This window comes from Thalassophryne amazonica, chromosome 6 (genome assembly GCF_902500255.1).
Source record: "Thalassophryne amazonica chromosome 6, fThaAma1.1, whole genome shotgun sequence".
In the NCBI taxonomy this organism is placed as follows: domain Eukaryota; kingdom Metazoa; phylum Chordata; class Actinopteri; order Batrachoidiformes; family Batrachoididae; genus Thalassophryne; species Thalassophryne amazonica.
The window spans coordinates 4,330,189-4,358,060 of NC_047108.1; the positions used below are offsets into that span (position 1 = coordinate 4,330,189).

The 27,872-nt window shown below is 42.6% G+C and overlaps 2 protein-coding genes across 2 annotated transcripts in view; one reads left to right on the top strand and one right to left on the bottom strand.

The window, feature by feature from the left end:
* Positions 1-1,045: 1,045 nt before the first annotated feature.
* LOC117511777 (galactose-specific lectin nattectin-like) lies at positions 1,046-27,806 on the bottom strand. Its single transcript, XM_034171676.1, has 7 exons — positions 27,766-27,806; positions 6,062-6,091; positions 5,626-5,695; positions 3,697-3,785; positions 3,138-3,272; positions 2,800-2,911; positions 1,046-1,237 (listed from the first exon to the last, which is right to left on the bottom strand). The coding sequence occupies exons 1-7, from the start codon at positions 27,796-27,798 to the stop codon at positions 1,173-1,175; spliced, it is 534 nt and encodes a 177-aa protein (XP_034027567.1). The 5' UTR covers positions 27,799-27,806; the 3' UTR covers positions 1,046-1,172.
* The window catches only part of LOC117511775 (galactose-specific lectin nattectin-like), a 29,463-nt gene continuing 7,658 nt past the window's right edge, over positions 6,068-27,872 (top strand). The window contains exons 1-2 of the mRNA XM_034171673.1: positions 6,068-6,108; positions 27,783-27,812. Coding sequence (XP_034027564.1) covers positions 6,076-6,108; positions 27,783-27,812 — 63 coding nt within the window. The 5' untranslated portion in view covers positions 6,068-6,075. The remainder of the gene's footprint in view (positions 6,109-27,782; positions 27,813-27,872) is intronic.

Sequence of the window (27,872 nt, forward strand, 5' to 3'; positions counted from 1 at the left end):
TGCGATTGGTAGAGAGCTGGCTTTGTGGTTGCTCTCAGGGTGCGTCTGTGCTGGAAACCGTATAGTAAACAAGAGCTTCCAGCAGGGGGCAGGATGCTCAAAGACAGAAGTGTGGGTTCATTGTTTGGGTCTGCTGTTGTTTTTAATGCTACTAGAAGTGATCATGGTGTTAAAACTCAAATTCATTTTATTAGTAGTTGCAAATGTACCAGAGACAATACTGGAATTTATTGGTTATCTGTAACTTCTGATACATTTTGGGGTGGTTTATCGTTTTATCTTTATCAAAGATAATTTTTCATTTATCTGATTATCTGTTATTGAAGTCAATTTTTTGATTATCTGTCCCCACCACTGGAGATGTGGCATGACGACCAACAAAACCCATAGACCATTTTGTATGTATTGTTCAAAATGTGCATTTGTGTTTATTGCTAGAACCTTTATTTTGTACATTGTTTTGTTCAAGGTCCCAAACTACCTTTATAAAGTGTCAAAATTGTTGTTTATTATAGTTTGCTGTGTGTTTTGAATAAATGTGTGTGAACATTATTTCCTGCTTTATTTTTTTCCTTTCATATTTCTGATTGTAAACCTTTATTACACTTATAAAACAGCACTATAGCATATATAATCTGAAAGTACAGGTTGTCCTGAATAAATAGAGACATACTACTTGATTGTGGGATGCAGGGTGAGCTTTTAACAGCAAAAATAAAACATTTATGCCAGGTGTCAGCTTTGAGCTAAAGCTTAAAGCTCAATATTGAAATGTTGTGAAGTTTTTTTTATTGAACTTGATTTGTTAATTTTATGTTTTACCTTATAAATTTGTTTCTTTTAATAGACTACTTGACTTTCAATGTATTATTGTTGTTTATGTATTGTGTTGTAACGGAGCGACTGAATATGTAAGACAAATTTCGGATCTCTGATCTGACAATGAAGTATTATCTTATCATATCTCATTGATATGTTAAATACACACACGAAAAGCACAATGACAAGAGATTGTTTCCCAAATGTCACATCATTTGGTGACGTTTTATTCAGAATCCATAAGCACATGCATGTAAGAGTTTACTGACTGAACAGAAAGTGGATTTAAACTCTCAGTAAAGCTGTTGATGATGTCATCGAGGCCTGACATCATCAACACGTCCTGATCAGAATCACAGATTTTTGACACAAAGGAAAGACCTCTTCACTTTACAGGAAGCATTATTCCAGAAGGCTCCTATCAGGAAAAAGACAAAAAGAAGCACTATGAACATATGTGCAGCTGAGCTGATCTGAAACAGATTATTTTATATGCACAGGACACTGATTTGATCATTTTCTGTGATGTGAAAACACGACATCAGAAAGTTTTCAAATCAGATTTAGTTCACTTTCATATGTGAGATCTGTGACTTCTGCTTATTTAGTTCATATCAAACTCCATTCTCACTTTCATGGATCATGGAAAATCAGAATAAACCACAAATGTGACTGAGCTCCAGGTCTGATGTCATGATGCACTTCAGGTTTCATAGAAATGTAAAGGATGACAAAAGTATGTCAAAGATCACATCAGAAACAAATTAACCTTGAAAATCCCAGTGATTAAAACACAACATCGACACAATGATGGAATGTCCCAGTTCATCTGAAATCCCCCCAAACCCTCTATGGTTTAACAAGGTTTGGGCCCCGTTTCAAATGGTGGCCTTCCAGATTAGCATATCCAAGAAACTGAAATCAGGGCTTCAGGCATTTTCACACACTGTTCACACATGCAGCCTGAAACACATATCTGCATATCTGAACCATGAAAACAAAAGTAAAACAAAACAACAAACCCACTGTGGGAAAAAAGACTTACCACTTGAGAATCAGGAAAATGTGTATAAAGCCCCTGTCACAGTGGCGTATTCGTAGAGCTGCTCATTACAGCGTATCGTCTACGCTGTAATGAGCAGCTCTCCGCCCACTTCACGAGGAGTTTTTTTCTCAATACGCAGCAGTATGTTGAGCGCTACGCGCGTAGGATGGAAGAAATTAAACATGTTTAATTTTCTTCGGCGTACAGCACAGCATGGAGCCTTCACGCGAGTACATGCAGCACCGTGCTACTGTCCGCTATTGTGAGCCCACCCACGCTTCAGCACAATACTGTGCGCCACTTCCCTAACCCTAACCCTAACCCTAATCAGAGCTGTGACTCTTTAAAATAAACGCGCACTCGCTGCATGTCAGTGCGCTCATCAAACGCCCTGATCGATCAGTCTGATCAAAGCTGAAAAGAGCTGTGACTCTAAAATAAACGCGCACTCGCTGCATAAAACAAAAAAAAATAATAATGTTAAATGACTGTTTTTGAGCCGCACCACACCGTGCAGTAGAGAACAGAGCGCACTTCCACAGAGGCAGAAAATAGCACTGAAAATGGTTTAATAGCGGCATGGTACACGCGACTGTGTGCACACATTAAAACACGAACACACACAACTGCAAGTATGAAACTAACACTGAAAAAGGCTGAGTATGCATGTATTTTGTATTTATTTTTGTATTTGAATGAAACAACGCTGCAATGAGCAGCTCTACGAATACGCCAATGTAAAATGTGTTTTAGACAAAAGTGGGAAAAGTAGATTGTTTTCATGAGAAAAAGTCAGACTGAATTAAGCAGCAACTAATCTCTGTGACTCTTTTGTCACCTGTAATAAAATCAAGGTGGTTTTCATGTTTCGAAATTGCTTGTCAAAACAAAGAATAAGAAAAATGACAGGATAAGATTTTCTTATTTTTTTTTACCTTTGAAGTTGGTCTCTGCGCAGTGTTCAGGTGGGACATGTTTGTCAGGCTGGCCTTTTTTCCAACCTTTGTAGTTAAACGTGGACCCATCAGACCAAAGCCACAACCCCTCCTAAAACTCAAAACACACTAAATTAATGAAAATCCACGAGAGTGTATTACATTTACCTTGTTATTTATAATAACACCTTGAGCAGTGTTCATGTCGGAAACCTCAGATTTATTGAAATGAGTCATATCGTGACTCTGAAGTTACTTGAAGAGTTCTCATTGTTTATTCTGTTATTTATAAAAAAAAAAAAAAGACAGGAAACAGCTGCATGTGATGTTTTTCTCACCTTGACTGCGTCGTAGCCTCCAATCCAGGTTTTTGTGTTTTCACCGCTCAGTTTGCGAATCAGCTGCGTGATGAAGTTTTGCTCGCGTTGGTTGTGAATGGAGGCCAGGTTCCCACCTTTACGAACGCAAGTAAGCTAAGAGCACACAGTGAAAAGACAGCAATGGTTTTCTTTAAATGAATGAAGGTCAGATTTACCAAAAATATATATATCTTATATATATTGGTAAATTGTATCTTTCCAGTTCTTCTGTTTTTTTTTTTTCCCACATGGTTATTTTTAAGTCGATTGCTCCATTCTTTTATGCTGCTATATTTGGATCTTTGTGCTTTATTTGGATCTTCAATTTTAAAATCAATTTTAAATGGTTCTATAATAAGCATTCACAAGATAGTGACACTATAATTTTCTGATCAGTTATCAATGCTTTAGATAAGGAAGAGTACCGTAATGAGAAAAAATAAATAATGAATAAATGAAACCAAATGTATTTGAAAGAAGAATGATCAACTTTATTCTTTTTTCTGCAGAACAGTGTGTGATTGTTAAAATCACATACCTCTGCAGTAGCCCAGTCCATACTACCACGATGGAACGTGAAACAGCGAGAGCCTTGACGAGTCCAACCACTAGGACAGGAACTGGAAGCTACAAAACAGTGATGTTGGGGAAAGGCGTGTTAGTTTTAGTCTTGTAGGACTGCCTTTTTGCATTTACGCAATATCTCTAAAATCAGAAAGGTCTTGTCTCAGAGTGATGCTGAAAAACTAATTCATGCATTTATTTCCTCTAGGCTGGACTATTGTAATTCATTATTATCAGGTTGTCCTAAAAGTTCCCTAAAAAGCCTTCAGTTGGTTCAGAATGCTGCAGCTAGAGTACTAACGGGGACTAGCAGGAGAGAGCATATCTCACCCGTGTTGGCCTCCCTTCATTGGCTTCCTGTTAATGCTAGAACAGAATTTAAAATTCTTCTTCTTACTTATAAGGTTTTGAATAATCAGGTCCCATCTTATCTTAGGGACCTCGTAGTACCATATTACCCCATTAGAGCGCTTCGCTCTCAGACTGCGGGCTTACTTGTAGTTCCTAGGGTTTGTAAGAGTAGAATGGGAGGCAGAGCCTTCAGCTTTCAGGCTCCTCTCCTGTGGAACCAGCTCCCAATTCAGATCAGGGAGACAGACACCCTCTCTACTTTTAAGATTAGGCTTAAAACTTTCCTTTTTGCTAAGGCTTATAGTTAGGGCTGGATCGGGTGACCCTGGACCATCCCTTGGTTATGTTGCTTTAGACGTAGACTGTGTTTCATAATTATTGTATGGCCTTGCCTTGCAATGTGGAGCGCCTTGGGGCAACTGTTTGTTGTGATTTGGCGCTATACAAGAAAAAAGTTGATTGATTGAGTTGATTGGAACTGTTTAAACATCAGTTGCTAGTTTTAATATATTTGCACTCTTCAACTTACAACCTAGTTTGGCAGCCGCCAAGACTTTTTTGTCATCAAATATTTAAAAAAGAATTCTCTCAATTTTTGTTGAAATGGTTCCTTTTAAACACAGTGAAAACAAATCTCTACAACTCTACATAAATTAAAGTGTCAATAGTGTTGGTATAACACAACTAAATCATCACTTTTACAACAATTTCTTTAGACGAGACAGGAGACGATGCGTCAACATTTCAATGGAATTTGCATCAAAAGTTAAGAAACAAACAAAACTGGATGGTGAAACTAGCTGGAGTGTGCAATTCTCAAAATGTGACCTATGACAACTCTGAAGAGTTCTAGAGGGTTCTGTGGCTGTGGTTGGAGAAACTGTGCATCGTGCAACTCTTGTCTGTTGTGTCAGCAGTCACAGTGTCATGGTGGAGTGACGCAGAGAAGGATTTTCTTAAAACAAAAACAAAAGATAAAATCTCAGTTTTAGGATGCACATTTATACTATCCATTTTCTTGCCTTTGATATTTTTTTATGTCGTGGTTCAGAGATTTATATTCACTTCAAGTTTAAAACCAATTTGCAATGTTTTTGTATTTCAAACAAAAACCAAAAATTTGTGTGTGTGTGTCTGTGTGTGTTTGTGTGTGTGTAAAAAACTAATGAATATTTAAGAAATTATTTGCTTGATTAAAATTTTCTTTCAAATTGTTTCAGGGAACTGCTTGGATGGGCTCCAGCCCCCCTGTGAGCCTGAATTGCAGTTAGCAGATACAGAAAATTGATGGATTATTTGGGGAATTTGGGGACACACAGGATAAAAACACTGACAAACACTATTTAAGTTTTCTGAAAATAAAACACTCTCTGGACCCCCAATAAGCACCAACCTTTGCCATTCACCTGTGAACACACAAATAGTAAAAACATAAAAATTACACACTGAACTTTTAAACACAGCCTTTTTATATTTTATTTCATTAAACACAAAACACAGTACATTTAAAATGCTTTATTATTTTAAAATACTGTATTTCTGCAGATAATACTCACATTTGCTCCAATCCCTAAAGCACAGACCAGAAAGAGGAACACACTGAAATGCAGAACTGATGCCATCTGTGAAAAAGATAAATTCAGATGGTCAATGCATCAAACGGTTTAAAGCTAATGTTTGTATTCATGTCCAAAAACATTTCTGGGACTCATTGAGACAAATGTGAAGCCAGATCACATACATTGCCAGATTTAAACATTAAACAAATGTGTTCTTTGTCAACTAGGTTGAAACAAATGTAATGAAGACTGTTTAAAAGATAAATGAATTTGCACAAAGCTGAAAACTGACTTCAACACTGAATGTTCCCCACTGATCCAGACATGTTTGTGTTAAAATACAGAATCATGCTTGCATTAAATTTACCAGCTTCATGAAATTAGTTCGTTCATCAGTGTGAATAAATTAGAAAAGGCTTCTGATTTTACCTTGTGATGGTTCGATGAGGAAACTCTGGAAACTGTCGGTAGCAATGTCTTCAATGGGAAGAAACAAGTGCTTAAATACCTTTTGTGAGCCCTCAGGTATTTGCTACATGGCTCGTCATGATCGCAGAATCTGATTGGAATAAGTTAGTTTTTAGCTCTGCCTTTGGCAAATACAGCAAAGCTGAGAACATCAGTCAAACAATATGAATGTTGGTTTTCAGCACATCATCACATTGCAGCAACTAAAACTACAATTTTAGCACTAGCTGGGGTACGCAGTGCTGCCTGGGTTAACCTGTTTTAGACATAAGCCAAATGCCAATCATTTTAATCAAAGCAACTGCCCAACATTTGTTTTTGTAATGATGTCTTACAAATATAATAGTTAATGGGCTAAAGTTTGTCCAGCAGAACTATAAGAGGTGGACTCCCCAAACTAAGTGGAAATACTTGGTTAAAAGACAAACACATTTGAAGTCCATGCAGACTTTGTTTTGCTATCAAATTTATAACAAAATTACACACAAAAGGTAGGTAACAGTAAATGTAAATATCAATGAATCAAAATTGAGGTAGTGGTGTATTTCACTGTTTTTACATTGCAATTTTACAAACATAAAATGAATGTACGAGTATTCAGACAAGAAGGCAAACTGGGTTGTACAATACAGTCAGGTGCTTAACAGTTGAGAACATAAAGTAGCTGAAGGCAGGGATTAAATAAAGAGAGATGGCAAACACATATACAGGGCTGGAATTTTGAATCTGCCTGGTCATACCCACAGCCTCAGCCTAACCATGTTGTTGTTTTGCTGAGTGTGCTGTGGCTGTGCTGAGTGTGCTGCAGAAATGGATTAAATAAACAGAGAAGGCCAACACATATACAGAGCTGGAATTTTGAATCTGCCTGGTCATTCCCACAGCCGGCTATTTTGGGGGTAAAAAATGGTACCAGTTTGTTCCCCATGCCACGAGGATTCAGAATATATATAGTTTTTAGGGCTAAATATTACAGTTTGGGAGTTTATCCCAGACAGACAGAAAAACAGACAGAAGTGGCAGCATGAAAAGCATATGGTACAACACTGTATGGTCTTACATAAATGGCTATTTTGGGGGTAATTTTCAGTTCAACTTTAAAAAAAAAATGCGTACCAGTTTGTTCCCCGTGTCATGATTCAGAATATATATAGTTTTTAGGGCTACTTATTATAGTTTGGGAGTTTATCGCACAGTACAACACTGTATGGTCTTACATAAATGGCTATTTTGGGGGTAATTTTCTGTTCAACTTTAAAAAAAAATGCATACCAGTTTGTTCCACATGTCATGAGGATTCAGAATATATGGGTGATTCTTAGACGACGGGCACTTATTATGTCCTTTGATCATGTTGTATGAAAAACAGAAAAAAGGGGAAATTTCACACTTTTATAGTTATCTTTACAATGAAAGTGTGTTAAGAAATTTGTTCTAGTAGTCTATGATGACTTTTTCACCTTTTTTCAACATCATTATATTCAAATATTGCCGTTTTGTGCTTGTCCCACACCCAGACTTTTGATCTTCAATGATAAAATTGAATGGTAAAAAACGTTTTTTCTAATGTTTTAAAATATCTCTGAATAAAATATCAGTAAAATAATCAAAACATAATTGGGGTATTCAATGTCATACAACTGTTGTGATTTTTTTAAACAAAATGTAGTTGTCCCACACTATTTCCATAATTTCCACCACAGCACTGTAATGTCCCTTTAAACAGTTTGTATGAAAGATTGTTTGGGTAGTTTCTATGGAGATAAACAGTGACATCAGAGCACATGTATGTAGCACCAAATCACAACAAACAGTTGCCCCAAGGCGCTTTATATTGTAAGGCAATGGTGTGGTGGAAATTACATTTACAAGGCCAATAGTGCCCGTAGTTAAAGAATCACCCATATATAGTTTTTAGGGCTACATATTATAGTTTGGGAGTTTATCCCGGACAGACAGACTGACATAGCCCTTTATGTATATAGATTTATGCAAAATATTTAATCCAATATCTTTAACTGATTATTAAAGTTCTTGTTTCCTGCTAATCAGTTAATTTGATTATCCATTTAGTTAAACATTTAAAAAATGTTCATGAGTCCAAACTCATTCAGGGTTCATTCACACAATGACATGAAGAATGACATGAAGACATGAAGAAGCAGATTCTGGAAGGGTTCTTCCAGGGGTCCAAATTTTCTGTCTTCAGTGCAGGTTGTCGTAGCTCAGCAGAGGGTGATGTTGTACTTGTGGAGTCAGTGTTTGGTGACGGTCCACTGGCTCACTATAGGATGTAGTTCAACTTTGGCCCGAGGAGGGCGGGTGCATTGGTAGCACGTGCGATGGAGTAGTAGTGTAGCTTGGTGGACCTGATCATCAACATTTGTGATGTCACATGATGTAGCATCTGTAGACTCAACGTAACTCTGCGACTGCGTCACTTGCTACTGGTGCATTGTCGACACAAGTTCTACATATTCCTTCACATTTCTTCAGATTTCTCCATATTTGTCCAGGCCTGAAGGATGCAGAGGAGGTGGTGTGGCCAGTCAACCCTCTGGTGATGGCCAGCAGAGGCCAATGGAGCAGTAATGGTGAACTAGTGGTAGCAGAGCTCATCTCTTGCCTGTGTTTTAACATGAACATTGCAGATTTTCAGCAAGTTGCAACTTTTTCCGGGACTATAACGAGCATCAGCATTGCACAACTGACACTGACTTTGCTCCTGTGCCATTTGGTGGATGTCAGTGTTGGTCAACATTAACTTTTCACTGTCTATTGGCAAATGTTGGGCTAATCATCAGAGTGTGAATGCACCATGAGGACCATGTTCCATCATGTCATAAATAACAGGTCAAACAATAATTACAGTCAATAACTGTGATAAGTCATTTTCAACTTCCAGCTACTATCCAGGACATTTTCAAGCAAATGAAACGATTTGTCTTCTGTCAAAGATTCATGTGTTCAGTGGCTCATTTATTTGAAAGGTTTTGTAACTGCTGCCTAAGTGGCATCAACCATTTGGTTCTGTCATGATTCTCAGGAGAGCTGGGCACAGCAGGAGGCAGGAGGCACAATGCAGACTCACAAGCAGGTGGCAGGATATAAAGGCTTTATCAAAAATACTGGCAGAGGGTCTGGAACACAAAAAGACAGTCAGCGAGGTAAAGGTACAGGCAGCTGTAAAGCAATAAATACAGGCTGAGGTCAGAGCACGACAATCAAAGTTACAAGGGTAAGACAAAAGGCGAGGTCGAGAAAAACAGGCACGGTCAGCAACAAGGAACTATGGCTCGGAACAAAGAACTATGGTACTGGAACAGCAGCAAACAAGCAAGTGAAAAGAAAAGTAGCAGGGCTTAAATACACAGTGGATTAATTAGGATGTGATTTGAAGCAGATGTGGTGAGCAGGCAGGAGGAGGGCGTGGACTAACAAAGATGAGAGGCAGCTATGTGAGACAAGAGAGTGCTGTGACAGGTGGATGAGGAGATGACAAACAAAACAGGGTGTGGCCAACAGAGATGAGGATTTACTGGTGAAAGGCAAGAGAGTGCAGTGATCAAAGGGTGTGACTGTGAAACAAATGAGACTGGGCGTGTACACATGAGAAACAAGATGAGAAGAGACAGACAGGGGAGTGCAGTGACAACATGGACATGACTAAAAACTATCTGTTGGAAAAGTGAAGTACACGGACCTGTTGTGAAAGTGTAGGAACACGGACCCACAACAGGGGGCGCAATGAACGGACAATGGAGGAAGGTGAATAACAAGGTTTACTATTGTGAAACGAGCACAATGAATACAACAATCACAATTTGGGGTCGAATCCGCTGGTGTCGTGTGGGCAGGCTCGAAGGTAGGAGACGTCCGTCTCAGTCAAACCGAAACCACCCAGATCTCCTCTGCCACCGAACCCTGGAAATACTGGAACCGCCAAGTCCCGAAGTCCCAGGTGGCCACTGCCTCCGCTCGTCGGATCCGGTACTGCTGGCGGGAGAGAGCAACAACACAGGCGTGGATGCGACAGCACCCAGCAACGGAGAGGGGAGAAGCCGCCTCCACCTCCAGTTACAGTATGACAGGCAGGTGAGTACTTATCTAAGCAATTCAGCTGTCCTGAAAAGGTTTAACAAATCTGTTAGCTATTTAGTCAGAAAATGCAGAGAACGTTACCTTCGTCTAAAGGCGATATCTCGGCACTGAGGTGGAGACGCCGTCCTCCTGATATACCTCTGTGCTGAGTGGAACAGCTGTGTCCGGTGATGGGTGACAGCTGTCACCCAGGCTGCTCCCATAAGGCGGCAGCACCCTCTGGTGCCTGGAGCCCGCACTCCAGGCAGGGCGCCCTCTGGTGGTGGTGGGCCAGCAGTACCTCCTCTTCAGCGGCCCACACAACAGGACCCACGACAAGGGGCGTAAATGAACGGCCAATAGGAAGGCCCGAGGGTAGGGGATGCCTATCCAGTGAAGAGCCGGGCCCACGAGGTTCCACCGCCAACGGAGACCTGCAATACACCGGAGCCGCCAAGTCCTGAGTCCCCAGGTGGCCACTGCTTCAGCTGTCAGATCCAGTACTGCTGGCAGGAACAGACACAGGTTAAAGGTGGGTGTGTGAACACCCAGCAAACAGTCAGCAAAAAGTACAGTTCCTTCCTGAGGGAAAAATCCACCACTCCCAGAAAACAGGAACACTCAAAATGTGCAGTACCAACAGTAACACTCTGAGATAAGGAAAGTGAGGAGTGGAAACGCCAGCTCCTCCAAACTTCCACAAACCCAGCTCCAAGCTACAAGTATACCAGAGGTTACGACTGCAAAGGTCACTAGCAATAAATGTGCGAATGGGCCAAAGCGGCTGAGTAGGTTTACCTGACGGGTAAGCTGATAACTTGGCAGAGTTATGGTGTCTCTTCCAGGCTTTTATGGGTGTGGTATGATGAATGGTGATGATTGACAGCTGTCAGTGCAGGTGCTCCTGGTGCTCCTGTGAGGCGACTGCACCCTCTGGTGCCTGAAACCCAACAACAGGTAGGGCGCCCTCTGGTGGTGAGCCAGCAGTACCTCCTCTTTGGGCGGCCCACACAACACTATCATCCAACAATACTACACTCGCAAGACAGAGAAGAACCACTCAAACCAAAATCTGCATGGAATATCCACAAGAACAGATTAATCCTTGACAATAAATAGAACAGAAAGCAACAACAAAATCAAAAGCTGAAACTACAATGGAACTGATATGTGGCGAAGTGTAAAACACAAAATATAACCAACGGCTGCAATGAACGTGACAAATAAAACCTGTGACAAAAAGCAATCATGATCAAAAATCAAAGACCATAGATCAAAGATTAAACTAAACAAGAATGGAATTCAACATGTGCCTGAAGGTGAAAGCTTTTATCAAATTAAATATTTGTTCCATTGAAAGAATGTAAAAACATTCATTATTTGTTTTATACGAGGTCTGTTAGAAAAGTATCCGACTTTTTTATTTTTTTCAAAAACAATATGGATTTGAATCACGTGTGATTGCATCAGCCAAGCTTGAACCTTTGTGCGCATGCGTGAGTTTTTTCACGCCTGTCGGTTGCATCATTCGCCTGTGAGCAGGCTTTGTGTGAGCACTGGTCCACCCTCTCGTCGTTTTTTTATTGCGAATAAATGTCTGAACGATCTGGAGCTTTGCTGCATCAATTTTTTTCCAGAAACTGTGAGAGACCTCCAGGTGGACACCGTTCCGAAAATTAATATGGCTTTCAGGGACGATTTTATGGGGATTATACAGATTAAGGAGTGTTACTGCCGCTTTAAGGACGGCCCACAACTGCTGAGAGCGCGCCGCGCTCCCAGCGCTGATCCACATGCTCAGACCCCGCTGAAACAACCAGATCATTTCCAATGTGAAGGCTTTGTTGATCCGGGACCTCGTCTGACTTTCACAAAAAGGCAGGAGTCGTGGACATCAGCACTTTATCGGCACATTCCACTGTTACAGGAGTTTTTTTTCATGGAAAGAAAAGCGGAGGGACACGCCACGGAGCCGTTCATTACGCGGGACAAAACCACCTCGGTGTTGGTCTCACAGGACGGCTTAAAGGTCATTGTCATTTTATATTTTATTAATTTGTAAACAGAAAAGGGACCTACATTTTGGTGTTCCACTGCTGCTAAAGTCCAAATTGTGACATGTAGTCCAGTGATGCTGTGCAATGACTCCGGACTTCCATAAAAAAGGGGAAAAAAAAGACTTTGTGTAGTTCCTCAGTCCAGCCAAAAATCACATCAGCTTTTCATCTGAACAGCTCTTCATGCATCCAGACGGCTTACAGCAGAGTGGATTTTTTTGTGTGTGTGTGTTACAAGAATTAGCAGCATCAGTTAGCTCAATCAATTCATCATCTCGGTAGCGTCGCTGTCCCCCCCCGTGCGCACGCGCACACACATCCGGGTGGGCGCTTGTGCGTGCATGTGTGACCAAAAAAAAGACTGTGCACATCCTCAGTGCAGCAAAAAAAAAAAAAAAAAAAGTAAAAGAAAAAAATTAGAAATGAGTCCAGATTTTCATTCTTTCTTCCTCTAACAGCCTCCAGACAGCGCAGTGGATTTGTTTTGTGTGTGCGTGCTGTGTGCACACACGCATGTACGGGCATGCATGCATGTGCATGCTCGCACATGTACAAGCACATCTGCATGTGCATGCATGTGCAGATGTGCACGTGTGTGTGTGCAGAGTGCAATGGTACCAAACATATGGAACCAAATTTGTACTCTAAATGGAACCAAACTGCACTCTAAGTGCAATGCAACACAAATAGGATGAATTAATCCATGTCATGTGACATACAAAGCACCAATCAAATGACAAGAATCCACTCAGCTGCTATATAACACTAGCTAATACGTATCTGCTGGAGTCAGATGCTTTTTGTTGACGATATTGATTTTTGCAAAGCATTTTGTGTGTGTGTGGGGGGGGTGTCTCTGTGGAGCATCTTTAGAACATGTTTGATTCCCAGTAAGTTGTTGGACATTCTGACTGACCTTTAGTCAGGCTGAGTACTCATCGAACACAAGCAGCTTATGTTGATTTTCGCCAAGTGATTAATTCAGTCAACTGAGAATTTGTGGGATCCCCAAAAAGCTGCTGGACAAACTAGCCAGCGTATACACAGGTGCTATTAGTGCTGTGCAGAGTGAGAGCACAAACTCTGATTTTTTTCTCAGTGAAAACTGGAGTTCAGGGATGTGTTCAAGTTCTAACACTGTTCAGTGCTTAGATGGACTGGGTACTGGCTGTAGTCATGGAAACCACTGGTGTTGTTGCCTTTGTTGATAAGGTTTACTCTTTTTGACTTTGGATGATGCAGTGATCTTTGCAGAATCAATGGATACCTTTATTGCAGCACCTGCAATTTTCTGGATCAAGACTAAAATCAAGGCTTTCAATGACTTCCTGGGCTCAGCCACCAAAAGCGTATTTGCGTGCTGTAAAGTGTTGAGCTTGTAGAGACAATGACTTATCTTGACAGTGAAAATCATGTGTCTGGGTCCTTGGCCTTTGAGATCACGAGACACTTGAGAAGATCTTATGGAGTCATGACATGAACATGGTCTCAGACCTGCCATGTTGGATGATCAGGGATGAGGACCATCCCTGAAAACTGAAAATGTGAGGGTCACCAGCACAGCACCTGTGTGTAGCAGATAGATGGGTACTCTCAGGGATTTGAGATCAGTTGGTTTGTCTTGGTGGTCACTTTATCAGTACCCAGGATGGTTTCATAGTGTGGTGGACCACCCGAGACCATGACCTGATCAGCAGGTATCACTTCCTGTTCCGGAGCACAGCGGTGTTTTTCTGCATCTGTTAGCTGTTTAATCTGCGCAGTTAGATTGATCTAGTTATCTAGATTACGATTTGTTTCCCAGTGTAATCTTTACGTGCCTTAACTAAAGCACTCCTTCTGCTGAATCACCTCTAAATTATTTACACATTATTCACTTTGCGTGTTTTTAGGAATCCGCTAGCTTAGCGCAGCTACTAGCTCTTAGCCGGTTTAGCATGGCGGCTTCTCCTGTCTCTCCCGCACTTTTCTGCTCTGGGTGTGAAATGTTTAGTTATTCCTCGGCCTCCTTTAGCAGTAACGGTACTTGTAATAAGTGTAGCTTATTCGTAGCTTTGGAGGCCAGGCTGGGCGAATTGGAGACTCGGCTCCGCACCGTGGAAAATTCTACAGCTAGCCAGGCCCCTGTAGTCGGTGCGGACCAAGGTAGCTTAGCCGCCGTTAGTTACCCCCTGGCAGATCCCGAGCAGCCGGGAAAGCAGGCCGACTGAGTGACTGTGAGGAGGAAGCGTAGCCCTAAACAGAAGCCCCGTGTACACCGCCAACCCCTTTTAAACTCAGATAAAACTGAAGTTATTGTACTTGGCCCCACAAATCTTAGAAACATGGTGTCTAACCAGATCCTTACTCTGGATGGCATTACCCTGACCTCTAGTAATACTGTGAGAAATCTTGGAGTCATTTTTGATCAGGATATGTCATTCAAAGCGCATATTAAACAAATATGTAGGACTGCTTTTTTGCATTTACGCAATATCTCTAAAATCAGAAAGGTCTTGTCTCAGAGTGATGCTGAAAAACTAATTCATGCATTTATTTCCTCTAGGCTGGACTATTGTAATTCATTATTATCAGGTTGTCCTAAAAGTTCCCTAAAAAGCCTTCAGTTAATTCAAAATGCTGCAGCTAGAGTACTGACGGGGACTAGAAGGAGAGAGCATATCTCACCCATATTGGCCTCTCTTCATTGGCTTCCTGTTAATTCTAGAATAGAATTTAAAATTCTTCTTCTTACTTATAAGGTTTTGAATAATCAGGTCCCATCTTATCTTAGGGACCTCGTAGTACCATATCACCCCAATAGAGCGCTTCGCTCTCAGACTGCAGGCTTACTTGTAGTTCCTAGGGTTTGTAAGAGTAGAATGGGAGGCAGAGCCTTCAGCTTTCAGGCTCCTCTCCTGTGGAACCAGCTCCCAATTCAGATCAGGGAGACAGACACCCTCTCTACTTTTAAGATTAGGCTTAAAACTTTCCTTTTTGCTAAAGCTTATAGTTAGGGCTGGATCAGGTGACCCTGAACCATCCCTTAGTTATGCTGCTATAGACTTAGACTGCTGGGGGGTTCCCATGATGCACTGTTTCTTTCTCTTTTTGCTCTGTATGCACCACTCTGCATTTAATCATTAGTGATCGATCTCTGCTCCCCTCCACAGCATGTCTTTTTCCTGGTTCTCTCCCTCAGCCCCAACCAGTCCCAGCAGAAGACTGCCCCTCCCTGAGCCTGGTTCTGCTGGAGGTTTCTTCCTGTTAAAAGGGAGTTTTTCCTTCCCACTGTAGCCAAGTGCTTGCTCACAGGGGGTCGTTTTGACCGTTGGGGTTTTACATAATTATTGTATGGCTTTGCCTTACAATATGAAGCGCCTTGGGGCAACTGTTTGTTGTGATTTGGCGCTATATAAAAAAAAATTGATTGATTGATTGATAGTTAGTGCTGCAGTTTGTCCTTTTGCTCCTGTCTGCCTCTCAGTGCAAACTCCATTGAGTACAATATTTGTTTTTCCAAATATGCTGTTTACACATTCACAACTGGAAGCTTCTGAAGAAAACCAGATCAGCAAAACTCGAGCCTTTGAGTCACGTAATCTAAATGCAAAAAACAAGATATTAAATTCACCAAGATCACAGGTGAAGTCATGTCTGGGAGAATGTGCTGTGCTGTGTACCACATGTAACACATCCACCACACTATTTAACTGTTATTAGTCCTGGATGGCAGCCACCCAAGCAGACAACCAGTCCATCCCCACCTTTTGAAAGTAACCATCTTTCTGTCTCAGCCAGGTAAAATGTGTGTCCGTTTCGTGTTTTACAACTACTGTTGTCCTCAACAATGACACAACTGTGTGCTGGATCACACACAGAGAAACATGTTTTACAGTGCAACTGATATTCTTCATCTAAGTCTCCCAAAGTATACGTTTGCTGATACAAAGTCATTCCAGTGGTACCCAAAGAGACCTGGTACCAACGAGATCAAGTTGCCACCTTAGGTCACTGGTTGACATCCAAGTCTCAAAACCACACAGTAAAACAGTGTAGTGTATTTAAATGGACAGAATATTGAATTCAGCAGCGGCTCGACTCCGAGATCCTCCTGAGTGACCGAGCTCCTCACCCTATCTCTAAGGGAGCGCGCCCAGCCACCCTGCGGAGGAAACTCATCTCAGCCGCTTGTACTCGCGATCTTGTTCTTTTGGTCAAGAGCCAAATCTCATGACCATAGGTGAGGATTGGAACATAGATCGATCGGTAAATCGAGAGCTTTGCCCCCCTACTCAGCTCTCTCTTCACCACGACAGTCCGATACAGCGACCTCATCACTGCAGATGCAGCACCAATCCATCTATCGATCTCACGCTCCATCCGTCCCTCACTCGTGAACAAAACCCAGAGATACTTAAACTCCTCCACTTGAGGCAAGGACACTCCACTGACCTGAAGAGGGCAAAGAACCTTTTCTGGTCGAGAACCATGGCCTTGGATTTGGAGGTGCTGATTTTCATCCCGGATGCTTCACACTCGGTTGCAAATCGCCCCAGTGCACGCTGAAGGTCGTGATTTGACGAAGCCAACAGAACCACATCATCCGCAAACAGCAGATTCTGTGGTTCCCAAACCAGACTCCCTCTACACCCTGACTGTGCCTAGAAATTCTGTCCATAAAAATAATGAACAGAACCGGTGACAAAGGGCAGCCCTGGCAGAGGCCAACGTCCACTGGAAACAGGCTTGACTTACTACCGGCAATGCGAACCAAGCTCCTGCTGCGGTCTTACAGGGACCAGATAGCCCTTAGCAAAGGACCCCAGACCCCGTACTCCCACAGCACCCCCCACAGGGTGCCCCGAGGGACAAGGTCGAACGCCTTCTCCAGATCCACAAAACACATGTGGACTGGTTGGGTGAACTCCCATGAACCCTCAAGCACCCGATGGAGCGTGTAGAGCTGGTCCAGTGTGCCGTGACCAGGACGAAAACCACACTGCTCCTCCTGAATCTGAGGTTCGACCATCGGTCGAATTCTCCCCTCCAGTACTCTGGAATAGACCTTACCAGGGAGGCTGAGGAGTGTGATCCCCCTATAGTTGGAACACACCCTCCGGTCCCCCTTCTTAAACAGAGGGACCACCACCCCGGTCTGCCAATCCAGAGGCACTGTCCCCGATCGCCACGCGATGCTGCAGAGGCGTGTCAGCCAGGACTGTCCCACAACATCCAGAGACTTAAGGTACTCAGAATGGATTTCATCCACCCCAGGAGCCTTACCACCTTGGTGACTTCGGCCTGGGTAATGGATGAGTCCGCCTCTGAGTCCCCAGTCTCTGCTTCCTCTTCAGAAGACGTGACGATGGGATTGAGGAGATCCTCAAAGTATTCCTTCCACCACATGACAACATCCCCAGTCAGGGTCTACAGCTCCCCACCCGCACCATAAACAGTGCTGGTGGAGAGCTGCTTCCTCCTCCTGAGGCGTCGGACGGTTTACCAGAATCTCTTCGAGGCCGACTGATAGTCCTCCTCCATGGCCTCCCCGAACTCCTCCCAGACCTGCGTTTTTGCCTCTGTGACCGCACGGGCTGCGGCATGCTTGGCCTGCTGGTACCTGTCAGCTACCTCCAGGGCCCCACCTATCAACAAAGATAAGTAGGACTCCTTCTTCGGCTTGACGGCATCCCTTACTTCCGGCGTCCACCACCAGGTTCGGGGATTGCCACCGTGACAGGCACCAGAGACCTTGTGACCACAGCTACGAGCGGCCGCATCGACAATGGAGGTGGAGAACATGGTCCACTCGGACTCCATGTCTCCAACCTCCCCCAGGATCTGGGAGAAGCTCTCCAGGAGGTGGGAGTTGAAGACCTCGCTGACAGAGGGTTCCACCAGTCGTTCCCAGCAGACCCTCACGATACGTTTGGGCCTGCCAGGTCTGACCAGCTTCCTCCCCTCCCAGCAGATCCAACTCACCACCAGGTGGTGAGTTGGTCGACAGCTCTGCCCCTCTGTTCACACGAGTACACTTATGGACACCCTTGTGCTCGAACATGGTGTTCGTGATGGACAAACTGTGACTAGCACAGAAGTCCAACAACTGAACACCACTCAGGTTCAGATCGGGGAGGCCATGCTTCCCGATCACCCCCCTCCAGTTCTCACTGTCGCCGCCCACGTGGGTGTTGTAATCCCACAGGAGAACAATGGAGTCCCCAGTCGGAGTGCTGTGCGTGGAGGTGAGCACGACTATCTCTAGTTGGTAACTCTCAACCTCCCGCACAAGCTCAGGCTCCTTCCCCCCCAGCGAGGTGACATTCCACGTCCCAACAGCCAGGGGCTGTGAGCGTGGACTGGGCTGCCGGGCCACCCGCCCTCAACCACCACCCAATCCTCTCTGCACTCGACCCCCATGGCCCCCTCTGCAAGTGGTAAACCCACAGGAGGGCGGAATAAGTCCTGCTTGTCTTAATCCTAAATGTCCAAATAAATCATCTCTTATTGATCTTGTTCTTGAGTTTTTGCTCATGATCTCACTGACCGCTGTGTGGTTGGTGCTGTTAATGATGCTAAAATACTCTGTTTTAAACCGCATGTTGTCAAAAAGAGAAATCTGAAGCATTTGTGTAACCGGGCCTTTCTTTAGGATTTATTACATTTTAACTGGAATCATATTGTATTGATTGAGGTTAACCTAGCTTGGAGTTAGTTTCATGATAGTTTAAGTTATTTTATAAAGAAACATGCTCCTTTCCGTCAGTTCAGAGTACAGGGTCGTAATTTGTCCTGGTTCACTTCTGAGTGAACTGACCTCTTACATAGGAGGAATCAGCTATGGGCAGCTGCAAGGACGTCTGGTTCGGTGGCTGAATGGCTAAAATTTTAACAGCTACAAATAGTTGCACTGCTTCTATTTATCTCAGACCACTAATTGTTTAAATCACCCTAAGAGGATTTGAAAAACCATTAAATCCTTCTCTGGCAACACCGGCTCTTTGGAGCTGCCGCCACAATTAATAGTCAACTCCATTGCTGTTCAAACAAATCTGAAGGAGCAGATCCATTCGCCCTATTGAGATATCCCACAATCCTTTGCGCGCCAGAGTTACTGCAGTCTAAACAACATAGAGAATCCACACAAAGACAAATGCAAATGAACATTATGCTACCAAAATGTAATTTTTAATGCTTTTCATCATGTTATTAATTAGTAATTAATACACTGCATGCGTAAGACCCTGAAAACTTGCTAAAACAAATATTCCAAATAATCCGTGTCTGCTACGTTTAGTCTACATGGATCTTGCTTGCCTCTACTGGTGGTTGGCTCTCACTGCGGTATTGTATCACTTCCTGGCGGCTTCTCCTGTCTCTCCCGCACTTTTCTGCTCTGGGTGTGAAATGTTTAGTTATCCCTCGGCCTCCTTTAGCAGTAACGGTACTTGTAATAAGTGTAGATTATTCATAGCTTTGGAGGCCAGGCTGGGCGAATTGGAGACTCGGCTCCGCACCGTGGAAAATTCTACAGCTAGCCAGGCCCCTGTAGTCGGTGCGGACCAAGGTAGCTTAGCCGCCGTTAGTTCCCCTCTGGCAGATCCCGAGCAGCCAGGAAAGCAGGCCGACTGGGTGACTGTGAGGAGGAAGCGTAGTTCTAAACAGAAGCCCCGTGTACACCGCCAACCCGTTCACATTTCTAACCGTTTTTCCCCACTCGACGACACACCCGCCGAGGCTCAAACTCTGGTTATTGGCGACTCTGTTTTGAGAAATGTGAAGTTAGCGACACCAGCAACCATAGTCAATTGTCTTCCAGGGGCCAGAGCAGGCGACATTGAAGGAAATTTGAAACTGCTGGCTAAGGCTAGGCATAAATTTGGTAAGATTGTAATTCACGTCGGCAGTAACGACACCCGGTTACGCCAATCGGAGGTCACTAAAATTAACATTGAATCGGTGTGTAACTTTGCAAAAACAATGTCGGACTCTGTAGTTTTCCCTGGGCCCCTCCCCAATCGGACCGGGAGTGACATGTTTAGCCGCATGTTCTCCTTGAATTGCTGGCTGTCTGAGTGGTGTCCAAAAAATGAGGTGGGCTTCATAGATAATTGGCAAAGCTTCTGGGGAAAACCTGGTCTTGTTAGGAGAGACGGCATCCATCCCACTTTGGATGGAGCAGCTCTCATTTCTAGAAATCTGGCCAAATTTCTTAAATCCTCCAAACCGTGACTATCCAGGGTTGGGACCAGGAAGCAGAGTTGTAGTCTTACACACCTCTCTGCAGCTTCTCTCCCCCTGCCGTCCCCTCATTACCCCATCCCCGTAGAGACGGTGCCTGCTCCCACACCAGCAAAAATCTATTTAAGCATAAAAATTCAAAAAGAAAAAATAATATAGCACCTTCAACTGCACCACAGACTAAAACAGTTAAATGTGGTCTATTAAACATTAGGTCTCTCTCTTCTAAGTCCCTGTTGGTAAATGATATAATAATTGATCAACATATTGATTTATTCTGCCTTACAGAAACCTGGTTACAGCAGGATGAATATGTTAGTTTAAATGAGTCAACACCCCCGAGTCACACTAACTGTCAGAATGCTCGTAGCACGGGCCGAGGAGGAGGATTAGCAGCAATCTTCCATTCCAGCTTATTAATTAATCAAAAACCCAGACAGAGCTTTCATTCATTTGAAAGCTTGACTCTTAGTCTTGTCCATCCAAATTGGAAGTCCCAAAAACCAGTTTTATTTGTTATTATCTATCATCCACCTGGTCATTACTGTGAGTTTCTCTGTGAATTTTCAGACCTTTTGTCTGACTTAGTGCTTAGCTCAGATAAGATAATTATAGTGGGCGATTTTAACATCCACACAGATGCTGAGAATGACAGCCTCAACACTGCATTTAATCTATTATTAGACTCTATTGGCTTTGCTCAAAATGTAAATGAGTCCACCCACCACTTTAATCATATCTTAGATCTTGTTCTGACTTATGGTATGGAAATAGAAGACTTAACAGTATTCCCTGAAAACTCCCTTCTGTCTGATCATTTCTTAATAACATTTACATTTACTCTGATGGACTACCCAGCAGTGGGGAATAAGTTTCATTATAGTAGAAGTCTTTCAGAAAGCGCTGTAACTAGGTTTAAGGATATGATTCCTTCTTTATGTTCTCTAATGCCATATACCAACACAGTGCAGAGTAGCTACCTAAACTCTGTAAGTGAGATAGAGTATCTCGTCAATAGTTTTACATCCTCATTTAAGACAACTTTGGATGCTGTAGCTCCTCTGAAAGAGAGAGCTTTAAATCAGAAGTGCCTGACTCTGTGGTATAACTCACAAACTCGTAGCTTAAAGCAGATAACCCGTAAGTTGGAGAGGAAATGGCGTCTCACTAATTTAGAAGATCTTCACTTAGCCTGGAAAAAGAGTCTGTTGCTCTATAAAAAGCCCTCCGTAAAGCTAGGACATCTTTCTACTCATCACTAATTGAAGAAAATAAGAACAACCCCAGGTTTCTTTTCAGCACTGTAGCCAGGCTGACAAAGAGTCAGAGCTCTATTGAGCTGAGTATTCCACTAACTTTAACTAGTAATGACTTCATGACTTTCTTTGCTAACAAAATTTTAACTATTAGAGAAAAAATTACTCATAACCATCCCAAAGACGTATCGTTATCTTTGGCTGCTTCCAGTGATGCCGGTATTTGGTTAGACTCTTTCTCTCCGATTGTCCTGTCTGAGTTATTTTCATTAGTTACTTCATCCAAAGCATCAACATGTTTATTAGACCCCATTCCTACCAGGCTGCTCAAGGAAGCCCTACCATTATTTAATGCTTCGATCTTAAATATGATCAATCTATCTTTGTTAGTTGGCTATGTACCACAGGCTTTTAAGGTGGCAGTAATTAAACCATTACTTAAAAATAGCCTTGACCCAGCTATCTTAGCTAATTATAGGCCAATCTCCAACCTTCCTTTTCTCTCAAAAATTCTTGAAAGGGTAGTTGTAAAACAGCTAACTGATCATCTGCAGAGGAATGGTCTATTTGAAGAGTTTCAGTCAGGTTTTAGAATTCATCATAGTACAGAAACAGCATTAGTGAAGGTTGCAAATGATCTTCTTATGGCCTCGGACAGTGGACTCATCTCTGTGCTTGTTCTGTTAGACCTCAGTGCTGCTTTTGATACTGTTGACCATAAAATTTTATTACAGAGATTAGAGCATGCCATAGGTATTAAAGGCACTGCGCTGTGGTGGTTTGAATCATATTTGTCTAATACATTACAATTTGTTCATGTAAATGGGGAATCTTCTTCACAGACTAAAGTTAATTATGGAGTTCCACAAGGTTCTGTGCTAGGACCAATTTTATTCACTTTATACATGCTTCCCTTAGGCAGTATTATTAGACGGTATTGCTTAAATTTTCATTGTTACGCAGATGATACCCAGCTTTATCTATCCATGAAGCCAGAGGACACACACCAATTAGCTAAACTGCAGGATTGTCTTACAGACATAAAGACATGGATGACCTCTAATTTCCTGCTTTTAAACTCAGATAAAACTGAAGTTATTGTACTTGGCCCCACAAATCTTAGAAACATGGTGTCTAACCAGATCCTTACTCTGGATGGCATTACCCTGACCTCTAGTAATACTGTGAGAAATCTTGGAGTCATTTTTGATCAGGATATGTCATTCAAAGCGCATATTAAACAAATATGTAGGACTGCTTTTTTGCATTTACGCAATATCTCTAAAATTAGAAAGGTCTTGTCTCAGAGTGATGCTGAAAAACTAATTCATGCATTTATTTCCTCTAGGCTGGACTATTGTAATTCATTATTATCAGGTTGTCCTAAAAGTTCCCTAAAAAGCCTTCAGTTAATTCAAAATGCTGCAGCTAGAGTACTAACGGGGACTAGAAGGAGAGAGCATATCTCACCCATATTGGCCTCTCTTCATTGGCTTCCTGTTAATTCTAGAATAGAATTTAAAATTCTTCTTCTTACTTATAAGGTTTTGAATAATCAGGTCCCATCTTATCTTAGGGACCTCGTAGTACCATATCACCCCAATAGAGCGCTTCGCTCTCAGACTGCAGGCTTACTTGTAGTTCCTAGGGTTTGTAAGAGTAGAATGGGAGGCAGAGCCTTCAGCTTTCAGGCTCCTCTCCTGTGGAACCAGCTCCCAGTTCAGATCAGGGAGACAGACACCCTCTCTACTTTTAAGATTAGGCTTAAAACTTTCCTTTTTGCTAAAGCTTATAGTTAGGGCTGGATCAGGTGACCCTGAACCATCCCTTAGTTATGCTGCTATAGACGTAGACTGCTGGGGGGTTCCCATGATGCACTGTTTCTTTCTCTTTTGCTCTGTATGCACCACTCTGCATTTAATCATTAGTGATCGATCTCTGCTCCCCTCCACAGCATGTCTTTTTCCTGGTTCTCTCCCTCAGCCCCAACCAGTCCCAGCAGAAGACTGCCCCTCCCTGAGCCTGGTTCTGCTGGAGGTTTCTTCCTGTTAAAAGGGAGTTTTTCCTTCCCACTGTAGCCAAGTGCTTGCTCACAGGGGGTCGTTTTGACCGTTGGGGTTTTACATAATTATTGTATGGCCTTGCCTTACAATATAAAGCGCCTTGGGGCAACTGTTTGTTGTGATTTGGTGCTATATAAAAAAAAAATTGATTGATTGACTGATCTTCATAAAGGCAAATCTTATATACCTGAATGACATGAACAGGAAGTGATCGCAGCTCACGCAGATTTCCATTGAAAATAACAGAAAAACAACCTGGGTTTCTTGCATGTTTACATAAAACAAACACAATAACAACGTCTATAAGCCCAGAGAATATATTCATGAGAGTTTTCGCACAATATACAAAGAGTTTTATGCTGCAGTGTTCATGCTGTTGTCCGTATGCGGCGGTTAAAGTGCAGCCTGATCAGAGCGTCTCAATGCAGTTTTCAATGTTAATGACATCTCGCAGAGCGGCGAACTCTCGGAAGTTTTGTGGGATTTGACTCCTCAATCGGGCAAATGTTTGATATAGATTTTGATGCTAAATGACCTACTTCTTTTCCCTCCAGTTATGCCTCAAATAGCCATACCTTCTCACATTCTCATTTTTCTGTCAAAGTTTTTAAAGCCTTGAAGGCTTTAGATCCTAATAAATCTGCAGGCCCCGATGATGATGTCTGGCTGCACATATTATAGCTGAACCAGTTTTAATCTTTCCATACAACATAATATGGAAATATGGAATATTGGAAAACAGCTTTGGTCCTCCCTTGACTGAAAGGAGATGATCACTGATCACACTGCACTAAACAAATACTGACCAATTTCAAACTCTGCATTTTTAGCCAATGTTCTTAAAAAGCTGGTCCCTTTCAGTCTGGCTCTGGGAAACAGCACAGCACAGTGAATGTCACCATTAAGGATTTAAATGATGCTGTTAAAGCACTGGATGCCAAAGACTACTGTGCTGCTCTTTACATAGACCTGTCCAAATCATTTGACACCATTGATCATGACATTTTATGTCATGGACTCTCAGATAGGGGCTTCTCTGACCACACCATTGGCTGGTTTTCAAACTATCTTTCAGGCTATAAGCAGTGTGTGCAGTGGTCTTTCATCAAGCGACCTAAAGGTCACAAATGGTGTGCCACAAGCCTCAGTTTTAGGACCCAATCTTTTTCTATGTAAACAACATGGGTCAAAATGTTCGGGCCCCTTCACACATAACATGACGTTGGGTGAAAGACACAAACTGGAAGAAAAAAAGAAATACAGATTCGCGAAACCTTCCACCTGCTGTCTGGAGGGGCACACAGTCGGACATGCGTGCACGATACAGCGGTGACAGTGTCGTGCACGCTCGTACATGAACAGAGTGCGAGCATGTGGAAAATCGCGCACACAGCAGCAGAGCAAAAAAATTTAAAAAACAATTTATAATTTATAGCGTCTTTAAATTCTTTCAATGGAACAAATATTTAATTCATTGAACGCTTTCACCTTCAGCCACATGTTGAGTTCCATTCTTGTTTAGTTTAAACTTTGATCCACGGTCTTTGATTTTTGATCATGATTGCTTTTTGTCACAGGTTTTATTTGTCACGTTGTTCATTGCAGCTGTTGGTTATATTTTGTGTTTTACACCTCGCCACATATCGCAGCTGATCTGCTCTGTGTCAGCCTGAGCTCATCAGATCTCAGAAGCAAGGCAGTGCAGGACCTGGTTAGTACTTGGATGGGAGACCTCTTTGGAACACCTGCGGCTGTGTGTGTTTCTCCAGGGTAAAACTGGAGTTGCATCAGGAAGGGTATCCGGCGTAAAACTTGTGCCAACTACAAATCTGGATCTGGCTGTATCCGACCCCAACCACGAAATGGGAGCAGTCGAATGGACAACAACAACATATTTTGTGTTTTACACCTCGCCACATATCAGTTCCATTGTAGTTTCAGCTTTTGATTTTCTTGTTGCTTTCTGTTCTATTTATTGTCAAGGATTAATCTGTTCTTGTGGATATTCCATGCAGACTTTGGTTTGAGTGGTTCTTCTCTGTCTTGCGAGTGTAGTATTGTTGGATGATAGTTTTTAGTCATGTCCATGTTGTCACTGCACTCCCCTGTCTGTCTCTTCTCATCTTGTTTCTCATGTGTTCACGCCCAGTCTCATTTGTTTCACAGTCACACCCTTTGATCACTGCACTCTCTTGCCTTTCACCAGTAAATCCTCATCTCTGTTGGCCACACCCTGTTTTGTTTGTCATCTCCTCATCCACCTGTCACAGCACTCTCTTGTCTCACATAGCTGCCTCTCATCTTTGTTAGTCCACGCCCTCCTCCTGCCTGCTCACCACATCTGCTTCAAATCACATCCTAATTAATCCACTGTGTATTTAAGCCCTGCTACTTTTCTTTTCACTTGCTTGTTTGCTGCTGTTCCAGTACCATAGTTCTTTGTTCCGAGCCATAGTTCCTTGTTGCTGACCGTGCCTGTTTTTCTCGACCTCGCCTTTTGTCTTACCCTTGTAACTTTGATTGTCGTGCTCTGACCTCAGCCTGTATTTATTGCTTTACAGCTGCCTGTACCTTTACCTCGCTGACTGTCTTTTTGTGTTCCAGACCCTCTGCCAGTATTTTTGATAAAGCCTTTATATCCTGCCACCTGCTTGTGAGTCTGCATTGTGCCTCCTGCCTCCTGCTGTGCCCAGCTCTCCTGAGAATCATGACAGAACCAAATGGTTGATGCCACTTAGGCAGCAGTTACAAAACCTTTCAAATAAATGAGCCACTGAACACATGAATCTTTGACAGAAGACAAATCGTTTCATTTGCTTGAAAATGTCCTGGATAGTAGCTGGAAGTTGAAAATGACTTATCACAGTTATTGACTGTAATTATTGTTTGACCTGTTATTTATGACATGATGGAACATGGTCCTCATGGTGCATTCACACTCTGATGATTAGCCCAACATTTGCCAATAGACAGTGAAAAGTTAATGTTGACCAACACTGACATCCACCAAATGGCACAGGAGCAAAGTCAGTGTCAGTTGTGCAATGCTGATGCTCGTTATAGTCCCGGAAAAAGTTGCAACTTGCTGAAAATCTGCAATGTTCATGTTAAAACACAGGCAAGAGATGAGCTCTGCTACCACTAGTTCACCATTACTGCTCCATTGGCCTCTGCTGGCCATCACCAGAGGGTTGACTGGCCACACCACCTCCTCTGCATCCTTCAGGCCTGGACAAATATGGAGAAATCTGAAGAAATGTGAAGGAATTTGTCTCAACAATGCACCAGTAGCAAGTGATGCAGTCGCAGAGTTACGTTGAGTCTATAGATGCTACATCGTCTAACATCACAAATGTTCTTGATCAGGTCCACCAAACTACACTACTACTCCATCGCACGTGCTACCAATGCACCCGCCCTCCGAGGACGAAAGCTGAACTTCATCCTATAGTGAGCCAGTGGACCGTCACCAAACATTGACTCCACAAGTACAACGTCACCCTCCGCTGAGCTACGACAACCTGCACTGAAGACAGAAAATTTGGACCCCTGGAAGAAGCCTTCTCTGATGTTTTAACAGAGATTTTTAAGAATCTGCTACATCATCCAGCATCAGCTCCTTCATGTCATTGTGTGAATGAACCCTGAATGAGTTTGGACACATGGACATATTTTTAATGTGTAACCAAATGAATAATCAAATTAACTGATTAGCAGGAAACAAGAACTTTAATAATCAGTTAAAGATATTGGATTAAATATGATGCATAAATGCTAAATTTTAGTTTTAGTTGCTGCAATGTGATGATGTGCTTAAAATCAACATTTATATTGTTTGACTGATGTTCTCAGCTTTGCTGTATTTGCCAAAGGCAGAGCTAAAAAGTAAATTATTCCAATCAGATTCTGCGATCATGACGAGCCATGTAGCAAATACCTGAGGGCTCACAAAAGGTATTTAAGCACTTGTTTCTTCCCATTGAAGACATTGCTACCGACAGTTTCCAGAGTTTCCTCATCGAACCATCACAAGGTAAAATCAGAAGACTTTTCTAATTTATTCACACTGATGAACGAACTAATTTCATGAAGC